A 15,804-nucleotide genomic window follows, 5' to 3' on the forward strand; every position below is an offset into this window, starting at 1 on the left:
TGTATATATTCTACTCTTCCTGACATCCACTCTCAAAGCAGATGTAAAAACACACAGCTTTTTAAATATTATATATATTTATGATACATGTTTATTGCAGAAAATTTAGAAATCAAGAATACAAAACATCACAATTCTCACACTCAAAGACGACCACTGTTAACATCTGATGTATAGTCTTCCTATCTTTTCTCCATGAAATACACATACATTTACATATGTGGGTTTTTACTTTTAAACTTAAGATCCTACTAAACAAACTTGTGCAGCCTTTTAAATTTCTGTATTTTTGTACCGCAGAAATTGACAGAACAATGTAAGTCAACTATAATAAAATACATAAATTTCTGTATTTTGAAATCTTCTATGCCATAATTATCTTTATAGTCCACAATTTTTAACAGCTGCATTTTATTCTAGCCAGTGAATACACACACATACATACACACACACACACACAGGTTTTTAAAAAACAATTATTTAAAATATTTAAATGGATAGCTAATTCTCCACATTAAATATTCTATTTGAGGGATGGTTTTAAAAGTGATTTTTGGCCATGCCTATGGCATGCGGAAGTTCCCCTGCCAGGGTTGGAACCCGTGCCATTGTTGCAGCCTGCACCACAGCTGCAGCAACATCAGATCCTTAACCCTCTCTGAACAAGGCAACTTCCTAAAAATGCTTTTAATAATTGATCCTACCAAACTTTCAGTAAATGAAAATTACAATTAGACACAAACTTAGAACAGTAAAAATTTTATAATTAACTCCCCCTTTTTATTCAAATAAATATTATAGGCAAGGGTAAACTGTGCATACTGCCATGTGACCATTCATCCTGGAACTTGAGGGTAGCATATAATGATTAACATAACCACAAAAACTAATAAATGCTTATATTCAGTATCTACTATGCTAACTCTTTTTCAAAGATATTCACTCCAATCTTGGCCACAACCCTGTGAGGCAAGTACATATTGGTATCTTTTTTATATAAATTAAGAAACCAACTTTCTGAAAGGTTATATAATTCTCACAGCTAATAAATGAATCCTATCAAAGACATAGCTCTTGAATCCCATCCTGAAGAGATGTTCAACGTCCTTACTGATATCTATGTCCTGTATATTCATATTCATTAATTGTATTTTAACACTAATGAAAATGAACTCTTAACATTAGCACTATTACCATCATGGTACAGCATGGCAATTAAACAATGTTATGCTTTAAAGAAATAAGCATTAGCAAGGTAAACTATATTCAGAGTTGCATGCTGTATAATAACATCCAGGAATTTTTAAGACCAATTCCAGTCCTGATTATTGTTTAATCAGTTCTTAAAACTACCGCTTACACCTATTTTCTGATAGTTGAAAAATGCAATTAAAATTATTGAATGTATACAATAAATAAAATCATCAACAAATGGTTTGAGTGTGAAGAATTTGCATCTAAGTTGGGTGGAGGGAAAGTGAATGGATTATGTTGGTCTCTTAAAGTTCCACTTGCATGGAACCATGGGGATGACATTTTTAGTCCCACTTCAGAGGAAAATTACTGAATAATGGGGTTACTTATTTTCAGTGTTTATCTTTTCTTTTTTGGTTGAACAAATGTATATAATATGCATATAAAAATATATATTATGTACATGTATACATATACATATATATTTATGATTCAAAAAATTTAATATATATAGTGAAAAGTCTTGCTTTCAAAGTATACAGTGAAGAGCCTTACTTCCAATCCACTCCTCTATCTACTCATCTCTCACCCCTCAACCCTCTACCAAAATATCCCCAAGACACATTTTTTTTTACTTTCTTATATATCTTTCCTGATATTTTTAACACAATGATAAGCAATTTCTTTTTTTTTTTTTGCATTAATGTGGTTTATATTATTCTGTCCTTGGTTTTAATTTTAACTTAGCAATATATTTTAGAAATCTTTCTATATTCATAAGATTCCTCATTTTACACACCTACATAATACACCATTGTTGATGTGCCTAATTTATTTAACCAGTATTCTACTGACGGACATTATCTGTCAAATGTTTCCCATTTTACCGTTAAAAACAATGCTGCAATGAATAAATCTGTACACTGAACATTTTACAAACATATCAAGGTAAACTTCTCAGAATAGGAACACTAAATCAAACCTTATATGCATTTGTTCCAACTTACATTCATACCAATTTGCACTCCCATCAACAATGTTTAAGAATCCTTATTTCCTGGTAGCCTTGCCAACAGAGTATGCTATTACACATTTGGATTTTTGCTAATGTATTGGATTTAAAATTCTGTCAAGCGTAGTTTTAGATTTCTTCTATTTTGAATGAAGTTGAGAAACTCTTGATATGTATAAAAGTCACTGGTATTTTCCTTTGAACTATGTGTTAGGCTAATTTGGCCAGATTTCCATTAGGCATTCTTTGTCAATTATTATGTTTTGTTATATAATAAGATTAGATCTTTATTCATAATGAGTTGCAATTTTTACCTTCAACTTGTCATTTATGGTTTTGCTGATGTATTTTGCCATGTAGAAGTTTTCAATTTTATAAATTCAAATACATTCCTCTTTTAAAATTGACTTTTAGATTCTGAATTTTATTCAAAAGGCCTTTTCCATATTAACCTCATAAGAAATTCATATTTTCTTATATTGCTTTTATGGCTTCATCTTTCAGATTTAAATCTTCATTCCAATTCAGAACTTATTCTGATGTTTGGTATGAGATATGGATGATGTTGTATGTTCAGTATTAGATATGGATTAGATGATATACCTATCAAAGAATACAGCAGTTCTTCCCATTTTTACTTTTTCTTATTTGGCCACTCCACAGCATACGGAGTTCTGGGCCAGGGATCAGCTCTGAGCTGCAGTTGCAACAATGCTGGATCGATCCTTAACCCACTGTACCAGGCCAGGCATCAAACCTGCGTGCCAGCACTCCAGAGATGCCAGCGATCCTGCTGCATCACAGTGGGAATTCCAGTTCTTTCCATTATTAAGTATTCTTTTCATGATCTTTAACATAAATATTATGCAATTAAATAAAATACATATAAATTTAGAACTCTATCACAGAGTTATTGTTTATGATCATTTTTCAACTGATTCTCTGAGGTTTGTGAGTATAAAATCTTATCATCTGTAAAGAGTGATTTTTTTACCTCTTCCTCTCAAATTTTTGTACCCTATTTTCTTCCTTTTATCCAACTGCATAGGCAGTTTCCTCCAGCACAACATTAAATAATGGTAAAGACAGTTAAAACAATTTTTTTTTCTTGCTTCCAACATTTATAAGCATGCCTCATGTGTGCTCCTATCAATCACAATGACTTCGGGGCTGCTATCAATACAGTTTAGCACATTGAAGAAGTCTCCTTTCAATCCTATCTTATTGAATATGAAGAATGGTTGTTAACTGCTAATTTTTTTTCATGTCTTTTCAGTGCCTATAAAGACAAATGCATATGATTTTCCTCCTTAGTTTAATATGATAAACAGCAGATTTCCTACTATTGAACTCTACTTGCATTGATGAAATAAACCCCACTTGTTGACAATATATCACTACTTTAATAGAACCTAGATTGCTTGTTGACTTATTCTTTAGGAATTGCCACTTATTTTGAATGATTTTACTTGACAGTATTAAAGTATAAGAGGCCAAGTCTTAAAGCAATTAAAAATTACCAAGCAGAAACATTTGAGAAGAGGACTTAAATTTATTTGGGACTAGATATAAATTAATTGACTATATTGGACTGTTATAGGTCCGTTGGTTAGGAACTGTGGGACTAACACTTTCAGTTCTACTCTTCGGGGAAACTATGCTCAGCAGAAGCCTTTTAGCCTAATACTGTGGATTTTTTTTTAATGTAATAAGACCTTAATTTAATAAGATTTACTGAACACCTACTCTTTTCAAGGCATTGACCAGCTCTATAGGTTAGTTCAGTGGCTTGCAGTTTTTGACCCAGATACACAAAAAGAAATACATTTTTACTGCAACTAAATATATATGCATATCTATGTGTCTAAATATACGTGCGCATGTTTATGAAAAAGTTTCATAAACAATATTTATACTTACTACACATAATGTATGTTTACTACAAAGTCTATTCTTTTTTATTCCATATCATTTCTATTAAACCTCTAGTTGCAACACACTATATTGATTTTGTAACTCATCAATAATTGCAATCTGTAGTTTTAGAAATATTGTCATACCAGCTAAGAACATGGATTCTGCAGTGAGGCAATGTAGGTTTGAATCAGTTTTACCTCCCAATGGCCTTTAGTTGTAGTTCCATGTTTCATTTTTTAGATGAGGACTATACACACACACACACACACACACACACACACACACACACACACACACACACATCGTGGGTTTTATGAAGATTGAATGAAAATTCATGTTTCAATAATACATTTGACTAGTTTGATAAAATAGTTCCCTTAACTCTACAGTTGTCAAAGAAAAACAGCATCCTTAAAATAGAGATAGAAACAGAGGAAAAATCATTAAAAATATAGACTTCCTAAGATCTATCAGAAATAGTGATAAACAATGTGATCTAAATGTCTCTTATCTGCACTTTATCTTCTCTTCCAAGGCCCTGGAGATAATATTTGCTGAATTAAATAAGCATTAAGGTCTCCCTTTCACTCCCCCTTTGTATACATAAGCACATACATTCTTTTAAGGATTTTATGAACCAGTAAGCATTCTAAGAAATTATAATTTACCAGGACATTATAAATGAGTTACCATACAATGTAACTCTTAACTATATACTTTTTAACTAATCCAGAGTTAACATATAATTATCTCTGCTAGATGCAGTCTTTTGCTCCAGATTTTCAAATCTGCAAACTTGAGAGACACTTTTATGCTATGTTTCCTATAGGTACTCTGGAGAACTTTCTGGCTTACTAACTATCTCCTAACTCCTTACTACTTCTTATTGAGTACTTAAAGAGACAGTGGGACCCTTGACATTAGCACAGATATGTCATAAGGAAGAGCGTGATCAAGTTCCTGAAATCCATGGGTTTGACATCTCTTACCCAAAACTCCTACTGGAGAAGGTGGTAATAAGAGAGGTGGGAGGAACAAATATCCTCCTTCTTTCTCTAAATATATAGGCCATTTCTTAGGGGATTCAAAACGAAGTGGAGATAAACATATGGGAAACATTTGTATGAAAGGGTATAGGTATCCAGTGGTCATTCCTACCATAACAGAAAAACATGAGTCCTTCTATTTTATCCACCAAGACTAACAATGAACACTCAGCTGGCTCTGGGCATGGCTGTAGAAAGGGACAATCCAAGAGATACATCATGGTACAACTCCAGTTCAAAATGAAATGGTAAGCCAAGAGCACCTTAATCTTTACAGTATTTAGGTATAAAAACATCTTAAATTCTGCCTGGAGCAAAGAGTTATCTTATTCCTCCTCAACTCCCAGCATTCCAGGGCCTCTCTAAAGTGAACTCTGAAGCCAATAGAGGATAGTTATTTATTAGACATAATTTCACTCTTCCATCAACTTGCTAGAATTTGACCACTACACATAGCAAATGATAGTAACATTTAGGCTACCTCTAGCAATATGCTGCATTAATTTCAAGCCACAATTTCAAAAAACCCTTTAACTATGGAAGTGTCTGTTTTTCAATAAAGCAAAGAGAAAGTCGTGTTTAAAAGTTAACTCTTGAAGTGAAAAGTTTTGTTTGTTCTTTTATCTCTCTCTCTCTTTCCAAATTGCACCTAATGACATTTGGCACATTTTTGTCTAATTGAGTGGAGGGATGAAGGGAGGTGTTTATTTTATTTAGTGTTAGCATGTTCTTAAATTAGACTGGGATTATGTTCTTAAATTTGGCATCTGTTCAGCAAGGAGGGTAAGGGGTAATCAAGTGTGAAGGGAAAAAAGGTAAATGGATATTTTTATACTTACCCCAAGGACGGCAAATGCTAGCAGCCTGGCAGGACACCTATCTGCAACTGAAACTGCAGCACCACCCTCTTCCTAATATGCCTATAACAATCAGTCCTGCCTAAAACATTCACTGGAGCCTTGCTCTCTGTCCTTAAATGCCTTCCTGGATTCCTTCAACTTCTAAATACAGGTTCAAATAGAAGCTGAATGACATTTTTCAACATATTTTTAGTGCTCATATTTGCTAATGATTACAATACTGTTTCTTGAAATAAAAAAAAACAGTGTTTTCTTCAGAGAAATCTAAAATTTAATCTGGCTCTAAAATAAAGATGTGTACCTCTGTGTGTGTTGAGGGAAAAAGTTTTTTACTCTGAAAAGAACTCTGATCATTTTAATTTGATAAATCCTAAATGTAAATTGCTCCAGAAAAATGTTAAAGTATTTTGATTAAATAAAAGATGAAGCAAGAAAGACCATTTGTTTAGCCTTTCATGTTTTACCCCTTGGTTTATTTACCGTTGGAGGGACTTGAGAGATACATTATTAGGGATCATAATAATTGACTAGTGATGTACAACATCATATGAACCAAATGTATAAACTGTCACAAAATAAAGTATATGAAAAAGAATGAGAAAATCAAGGTAAGAGATTCCTCAAAAGTCTTCTGAAAGGTGTAAAGATCTGATCCTCCACAGTGTCTGATTTAACATGATTTTTATCAAAGTATAAACTTCTGAAAAAACAAAACCAGAAATCCTCTTAAGGAAAGCTTTCCAGAATTAAAGCATATGCATATTAACTCTCAAACATTACAAAACAGCGGATTCAATTGAGTACTAAGACAGCAAAAATCACAGCTACATAAGGTAATACTGGGGCACAGTAGCCATAAAAAAAGCCGGAGAATGAATATACACAATGACATATGTTATATGTCATATTTCATGTTGCTTTATGGTTCTTAAACTAATTTCATCCATTCAATATTCTAAGTTTATGGAACTTTAGTATATGCAAGGCATTGGCCTAGGAAAACAAAATTATACATTTGTATGCCTTGTAGATGAACTGGTCTTAATTTGAGGTAGGAGGAAGGGAAACAGTGACTGGAGAGGAAAATAAGACATTAGCCCCCTCTTAAGTAAATATATTATCCTTTAGTTAGATGAAATTCTATAGGCTTGAAACAATGAAAGAATTAAACCTCAGGTGGAATATTTCCTTTCATGTCCCCGCCTCCCTGGGAAAATGTCTGTTTTCATAGTGAGGTCTCTCAAAATGCTAGCAGACTAATCGGTACAGGTTCTTGAGATAATGGAAGCTCGCCTGGCTAACCAGGCAGCCTGCCCATCAACTTCAGATCCACATATCTCCCGAATTACAATCAGAGACTGGTGTTCACACCCTGAAACCAATCCATCACTCTCATCTCCTGCCTTAAAAATAAATTAAAGGGATAGGTGAAGGCACTGCATAACTCAAACCATGTGGATCTCAACGAATATGTCCGATTTGCTATCAGAGAATACTCATGTTGGCATTAGACCAAGATTTTCCTATAAACCAAAAAAACAATAAAAATGTTATATGCCAAATGTCAATAAACCCAGAAATCCTAATCATTTACACGGCATAATAAATACTTAGGTCTTATTTAAATTTACATTTTAGAAATGAATAGCTACTTCAGAATCACACTGTTTGGGTGTTGACAGGAAAAATTAGCTATGTAATATCAGAGCTTTCATAATTCTGCAAACAAAAAACAAAGTGAAACTCTCAGATATACCAAAGTAACACTTAAACCTCTTTTAATAAGGATAACAGATGATACTTTATTGACTTTTGGGTTAATAAAACTTGCAGGAAAAACAAAGTCATATGACCAACATCTTAAGTGGTAAATTCAGGACACAAGAATGATGTACCAGTAGGTTCATTACCACAGAATGAAATCCTCAGTAGCTGTTAAAAATCATTACACACACACACACACACACACACACACAGAGTTTGTATATGTGCTTAGAAACATGAAATAGTGTTTAAAATGCATACCATTAGGGGAAAAACAATCATATAATAAATGTTTTTTATTATATGATTCCAGCCATTCCTATGTTTACAAAGGCAGAGAAAATGACCTGGACATACTTTCAGTTGTTAAATAAATTATATGCAAAGCACTTGGAATGGTACCTGATACAAAGTAAATGCTATGTAAGAATTTCTGCTGTAATTATTTTGCATAGCAGTTGGTTCTGATTGTAGTAGGATTATGAGTGTGGTACCTTTTTTATTTATGCATATTTTCTTTTTCTCCTTAATTAAACTGCCTTCATTCTGTTAAAAACATTTACAATATAGTACATATCATTAAAATGTACTTTATTAAAATCATGATTTTCACATCTAATAAACACAATCCAGGAAAACTAACCTATATTATAAATCCTTCACAGAACTGGTTTACCTAATAATTTTTATTTAGTGGCATTTAAAGTCATGTTCAGTGGGAAAAAAGCTCAGAATTAAAGGTATATAGGAAAGAGAGGAAACAAACATGAGAACTTTAGACATTGCATATTCTGTGCTGTACTACGAAAGAAATTAATTTCACAAAAGCTCCTGACCTCATTCAACAAGCCCATGTGTAAATGAGGCATCATCATTCAACATTGTCTCCCAACACAGAAAGCCACAGGAGCCACTGCCATTCATCCCACAGTTATTTAATAACAGCATTTCGCGTTCACAAGATCACTTACTAGGTGTCCCAGACTCTGCTAACAGCTTCATGCTTCACCTCAGTTAATCCTCCCAACAGCCTTATGAGAAAAGTATCCTTCACAACCTTTGGGGCAGATGGAGGTGAAGCACAGAGGGGTTAAGCAACTCATCCAAGCTTACACAGCTCATAAGTGAAGCCAAGATTTCAACCTAGGCAGAAGTGAGGCCCCAGTATCTAATCACTAGCTGAGTGTCTGTGATGCGCAAATTGTTAGGCACTTCAAAGAACTGACAATTGGCCAAGAGTCAACACCTTCACCCTGCTAAGGCCAGAGTCCTGAACAGGGACTCTCAGTCAACCCTCTACCAACTCCAAGCCCCTGCCTCTAGCACCACAGACACTGCAACTGCAATTATCACCACTACCACCAGAACTCCTGAATATATGGGGGAAATACACTCCTCAAGTTCTGATATGTGACTTGAAATGTATTTCCTCATAAATGGTAAGTTTGTATAATTCTGTTGATCAGATGTCACATTTACCAAGTTTTGTCACTGGTTATTCTAGAAATTTAACACCATTTTACCATGGTTTTAAATGCAAAGTACATTCTTTCATTCTAATATTTTATTTCTAGACCACCAAACAAAAAAATTGAGTTTTTTCCCTCCTTTTAGAACCAGTTCTACAGCATGTATTAATTCACGTAACCACCACCATAATCAGGATACATTTTTATTAAAAATATATTTTTAATTGAAAAAAAAAGTGGCTTATAAACAGACTTAAAGGCAATCCCTGTTATATTAAGGACTTCAGGCTTTGTGTATTCCAACTTACTAGGTTTTCCCTCCTTCCTATGAAAAATGCATTGGATACCAAAATAGAAAAGTTTGGTATATTTTTACAAAATATATTTTTATACCTGTGGCATTTTCATCGTCATGGATATTTAAGTGCTGTGGTTTTAGGGAGGCTTTACAAAAACAGTTGCAATTCTTTTCCATGGCAGTGTTTTGTCAAGTGTGGAAATTATTAAATTAAGCACACCTTTTCCACACCTCTTTATCCATAAAGAAGGGCTGGGTGGAGGTCTCTGCTGTAAGATTATAAAGTACACATGTATGCAGTATTCAAAGACACTTGTAAATGTGTCCTGTATTTAAACCTATAACCAGAAATTCCTTATATTGAAATAAAACAAAACAAAAGTAAATAACACTGATTTCAACAAACTGAGAAAGGTAGGTTCAAATATTACTAGCTCAAGCCCTCATAGGGTTTTATAGATATCACCTGAGTCTTCTGCATCCCTCAAAATTATTTGACATAGGGTCAAAGAAATACCAACGGATCACTTCCAGATCCAACATTCTCTAACAGTTTTTTAACCCCAAAGTTAGTCTGTCATACTGATATTCATGAAAAAATGTCTCGACACAGGTCTAGTACCTTGGGCTGGAAGAAGTTACTTTAATGTCATAAATTTCATAGAAAACAAAAGAAAAATATTCATGGGCCCCAGACTTTTTCTCCATGCCCTCCAATATGATCTGGTGCTTAAAATTGACATTATTAAAATTTTATTACAACTACGTGAGACCAAATTTCTAGAAAAGCCTCTACATAAAGTATACATGTTGCTTAGACAAGACAACAGTAATCTATTAAACTAAGACTCGTCTTGAATGAGTTTACCAAATTGTTCTATCACAGGACAGAAAGCTGAAAAAAGGATTCCCTACTGCCAGGGAAAGGTTTTGATTTGGATAAAGAGGGATTGTGGAGACACATAAAAGCAAAATGCAACCCTGAAAGGGGAGGCTGGACCGAGCAGAATAGTGAAGTAACAAGAAAGTACCGCAAGGGAAGTGGGTTTCTACAGGGAGTACTGAGAAAGAAGAAAGAATAGCAAAAGATCCAAAGACAATTCATTTGCTGTGCTACAACTAGCCTTATCTACATAAGCTTTGCTGGGGCACTGGTGGCATGCCCCTTCCTGCGTTCTAAGTACTCGGCCCACCACAACCTCATTTTTTTTTTTTTTTAATGAAATAGGTCAACTTGACAAAGGACAAATGCCTGAGCTGAAACAAATTTCCCTAGGTTTAGCCAGAGGAAGTTTCATTAGAAGTCCAAAACCATGAGCCAGCACAAACAGGATAGATGCAAGTGTGGGAGAGAAGAAATATGAGAAGGACAAAGAAAAAAGGGTGTACCACTGTTATTATTCTGTTACAGATGACACATAGAAGGAAGTCCATAGGAATGTTGCTTATTAATACAATACTCTAGCCTACTGTGAGGCTTAACTACAGACATATCCATGCTGGCTAGCTCCGAATTACAAAAATAAGCATGAAGCAAGGCCTGAATAGACTTGCAAGTTGCAAGACTATCCATACAGATCTGAGTTCCAAGGTCACCATCCTTTATGGATTCCTACTGCATCCTATTCACATTAAGGCAGGCGACAGCAGGTCAAAATTGGCTTTTATTACATCATTGCCCACCCCCAGCTAAAGGAGACCGCATCTGTCTTCCCCTAAGGGCAATCCCCACTACCATCCACTTCATGAAAGCTCATTCACTCTCCCCGAGTAATTTATTCATAAAACAATGCAGAGGGGTGAACCTGCTCTATACCCGGTACAACTGCAAGATTACAGGTATAGAGATGAACAGGACATAACTTCTGCACTGGAGAATCTCAAAGACTAATATGGGAGACAGACACAAAACAATAGAACGTAGTAAATACTATAAAAGAAATAGGTACATACTCAATGCCGCAGGATTACAGGGGAATAACTAAAGCTTTAAAGAAGCAGTAACGTTTGCTCTCTAAGGAGTGTGAGTTTCTTGAGAATCAAGAAAAAAGGGACAGAAGTTCAAGGAAAAGAAAAAGGCTTATGTAAATATAAGGCAATTTGAAAGAACTTATGTTCAAGGCAGATGTGGCAAGTGTCTGTGGCTGAATCATGGTGTATATGAAAGGGAATTTCAGGAAGTGAAGATAAAAGATGACGTTTAAAAAAGGGTGTAGTATAAAATACTAAAGAGCTTATTAGTTCTTTAAAGGTAATATAGCATTTTATAACTCCCTATAAGTAAGGGGAGTCATGAACGTTTTTGAGAAGGGGAATGATCAACAGATTTGTACTATAGAAAGAAACAGGTGATAAGGCTACAGAAAGAAAATGATTAATTCCATGAACGTAACTACAAGGCGAACCACCTCCAATTCTTCCTGAAAATTTAGTGTATCCTCTGCCTTAACTGTATGGATACAATTGGAAAACTGTTTTGTTTGCTGAAAATCTCAAATTGACATCTAAAATATTCAGCTGATACGTAATTTTTTAATGATTTCTGCTAAATTCCATTCTTTTCAAAGGAAGAATGCATTTCTTCTTCTCTGTCCAATGCACAATATTTTTCATAAAGTATTCAGTGAGTACTAACTGATTAAGATGCACACTAATTATCCTAAAGAATCTATTCTATAAATCAGTTTTATGCTTTCTGATTCTATTTCTACATTTTCTATTATTTCTAGCAATTCTCTTATGTTCTCATTCTATTTCTACAGACTACTGGAGAAATATAAGGTCAACTAGGTAAGTACTCGCCCAAGTGCATTTAAAGCATGCTTCTCTTTTTCCCTTTCACCTGCAGGTCACGGGGATATGGCTTCCTATCTTAGGCAAATCAGTACTTGGGTGCCACACTGATACTATTAGCTATACTTCTTACATTCAGTAGTAATTCAAGGTGGAAGCTGGAGTCTCCGTGAAACTCTTTAGCAGATCGCATAGGATATTCCTGAAATTCCACCAATACTTTTTTTCTAACATTCAGAGTTGCTATAAGTGAAAGGACCCTAATGAAATTTCTGTGATCACTCTTGGAATAACTGTGCTTAGCAGACTGGTCAGCTTCTTTGAGGTAAAGAAAGAAAAATATAATTGCAGCAAAGGCCTTTTATAACCACAGCATTGCTTTAAAATGATCATTATTACATTTTTGTACAGACAACTAAGTAGAATAATATCTGTTAGCATTCTTAAGAGTTCCTTCTCAGTTTGGTTAGAACTGAGCACTTAATCAGCTGTTGAAATCTAAACTGATTATTTCTGAACTGTCAACAGATGCACAAGCTCCCAAGCTGAAACAGGAACATGTGTCTGTTTTTTGTAAACAGGCTGAAAGAATACAACTGACAGAGAAGTGGAGAGAGACGATATCCAGTCTCATAAAAATAGTGTGAAAATATTGCATATGGTTTTATTAAATGTCCCAAACCAAATAACCTGGAAGGCCAAGAAAAGGGGAAAATGACCAAAGGCAGGTAGAGAACAGGGGAAAAAAAAAAAAAAAAAAAAAAAACAAGAGCAAATGAATAAAGACCTTTTGCCTACTGCAATATAAACATATAAACATTGTAATAAATATGTCTTTACATTTTTAGCTTTTTCTTAAAAATGGCTACCTCTACATTCCCCCAGCCTTAACCAAAACAAAACAAACAAACAAAAAAATCACAGTCAGGCATACTGCATATTCTGCTTGTACCATCACAGAAAAGTAAGGGACATTTTAGTGGGGTTTTCTTCTGGCCGCACCCACAGCATGTAGAAGTTCCCAGGCAAGAAATCAAGTGGGCACCACAGCAGTGACCTGAGCCACTGCAGTGACAACACCCGATCCTTAACCTGCTGCGCCACAAGAGAACCCTATTAGTGTTGGATAGTAACACACTGCAATCCTCCAGCTCCTTAGAGACATCACTGTCTTCTCCTCAAACCAGTCCTTTCCAATTTCCTGCATAGGTATTATTTGATAGCATTATCAAATAATATAGTGTACACTATCAAATAATATAATAGTGTTCATTACTTGATAGTGTTTCCTAAACTTCCCTGATCATCAAAATCACAGAATCACAGGTTCTTTCCTTGATAATTCTGATTCAGTACACCTGGAATGAGGTGTGGGACTCTCGTCTGACAAGCATCCTGGATGATTCTTACGATCAAACAAGTTTGGGAAACAGGGTTTTATAACACAACTATTTTTAAAATAACTTGGGTGTGAGGATTATTTTTTCCCAAGAACTTCACAATGTTCTTTGCCACGATGGGAGACCCGAGGGTAGTATGTGAACTTGCTGAAGCACCCTTACCAAATCAGCAGTGACATAATTCAATGGGCTAGCAAATTTCCTAAACATATATCTAATCATTTCTCAGCTAGGAATCCCCTAATTTGTTAGTTCTCCAAAATAAAGCAAAGATATGTTTGATGAAGTCTAGCCTGATAAGCTAGAGGAATTCCCACCCTTCTTACGGCCACAGGCGATCTGGAATACTGGTATATTTCCAAAGTTAGGGTCAGCTCCTCCCCAAGTGTTCACACACAGACAAAGCCAGCTAATTTCTCTGTTAAATGCTGAGTGAGTCACCATCCTAATGATTTAGATTGCTAAGGTGCACATATTAAAATATATGCTTCCCGGCACAATTCCATATCCAATTACAATAGTAAATCCAATAAAGGTGCAGTAAAACTGCCGCTCAGGCAGGGGAGAAATATGAAGTCATAAGCCAATTCAAATATTGCTAATGCCCTTGGAGGAACAAATGTAGATGCCTAGAACTCCTGTCAGGAAACTCTTATCTTTTTCACCTAGGAATCTTTCACAAGAAATTTCAGCTGGAAAATCTGGGTAAGTTTTCACATCCTAAGCTAAATGAATCCCTGAAACATGATCCCTTTTCTTTTATATGAGCTTTGCAACATCTCTCTGTATGTCTCTGTCCTTTTAAGTCTTAAAGCATCAAGTTTTAAGATAAACAGTAACTGCTAAAACATCTGTGCACAAAGCCAAAATTTTGTATTCCATTTGAAATGGAAATATAATGAATGAATTTCTTCATGCCCAGTTTTCAGGCAAAATATCACCTTTATAATCTAATCTGAATTGTCAAAAGACTTAAAAGTTATTCAAGGTTACAGTAACTAAAAATAACATTATTAAGATATAACTTACTAAAAATAAAGTCAGGGTTTTCGTTTTGTTTTGTTTTTTGCTTGTGTTTTACTTAACCATGGTTAGATGGTTGACTTATAGCTACTGGGGCAAAGAGACAGGAATATATATATGCTAACTACAGCATTATTCCTCAAAATAAATTATGAGAGTCTTTCAAACACAGGGCCGATACAAAATTCTAAAAACCTGCATGAAAACCTAGGTCTACAAACACTAATACAGAACAAAGCATCTAAAATTTCCGAGATACTTAGTCTGTGTCTTAGTAAAAGCAGTGACATTCCACAGAGGCAGGTGAAGCTGCTCAATATAAAGGAGGACTTTCTACGAATCAGAGCTGACCGACGATACAACAGTGATCTTCCTTCCTCTCACACTAGAAGTGGTCAAGCAAAATCCCAGAGACCACCTGTCACACATGATGTCAGGATATTCTTGTTTTGTTTAGGAAGTTGTTCTAAATGACCTCTGAGGTCATTTCCAAGTGTTTGATTCATCAAGATTATTCTCAGTGGTGAGATAAATGACATGGGTGTAAGCGTGTGAGAAATTAGGAACCTTATTATTTTTAAATGCAATTGTATAGGCAAAAAGCAGAGATTGAGTCATCTCTATCCTGCACACAGGAGAAAGGGAAAACGGTACAAGTTTTTTCTACCTCAGGATGCTCTTTGAGTCCAAGAACATGCCCAGGTCCTCTGTGACCTCAACCATATTCTTTAACAGGCTGCCATCAATCTAGTTCTTGGGACAGGCTGGGAGCTACAAAACTGTAGGCACATTTGGATGTTTAACTGCTCATAAAAAACATAGGTGTCATGAAACGAACTTTGCTCGCAAGCATATTTCCATTTCCCGTGTGAGAAAAACTGAGTAGTTTCCTGAAAAAGTGTGCAAGAAAATAAAAAGAACACAAGACTTCAGTCTTTTTCAGGAATAAGCTTAGCCTGTGAGTTTTCAGACAATGTAACTTGCTTGTCAACTGACACTCTGAGATCTCCACCAGTCCCGAAATACCA

The 15,804-nt window shown here is 35.0% G+C and overlaps 1 protein-coding gene across 17 annotated transcripts in view; it reads right to left on the reverse strand.

Moving 5' to 3' along the window:
- Positions 1-15,804, reverse strand: part of IKZF2 (IKAROS family zinc finger 2) — a 158,178-nt gene that overhangs the window by 114,093 nt on the left and 28,281 nt on the right. The window contains exon 1 of one of the 17 annotated variants that reach the window (XM_047773419.1): positions 8,765-9,430. The exons of the other annotated variants lie outside the window; for them this stretch is intronic. Coding sequence (XP_047629375.1) covers positions 8,765-8,795 — 31 coding nt within the window. The 5' untranslated portion in view covers positions 8,796-9,430. Of the gene's footprint in view, positions 1-8,764; positions 9,431-15,804 lie in introns of those variants that run through there. 17 annotated transcript variants of the gene reach the window in all.

This window comes from Phacochoerus africanus, chromosome 3, assembly GCF_016906955.1.
Source record: "Phacochoerus africanus isolate WHEZ1 chromosome 3, ROS_Pafr_v1, whole genome shotgun sequence".
Lineage (NCBI taxonomy): Eukaryota > Metazoa > Chordata > Mammalia > Artiodactyla > Suidae > Phacochoerus > Phacochoerus africanus.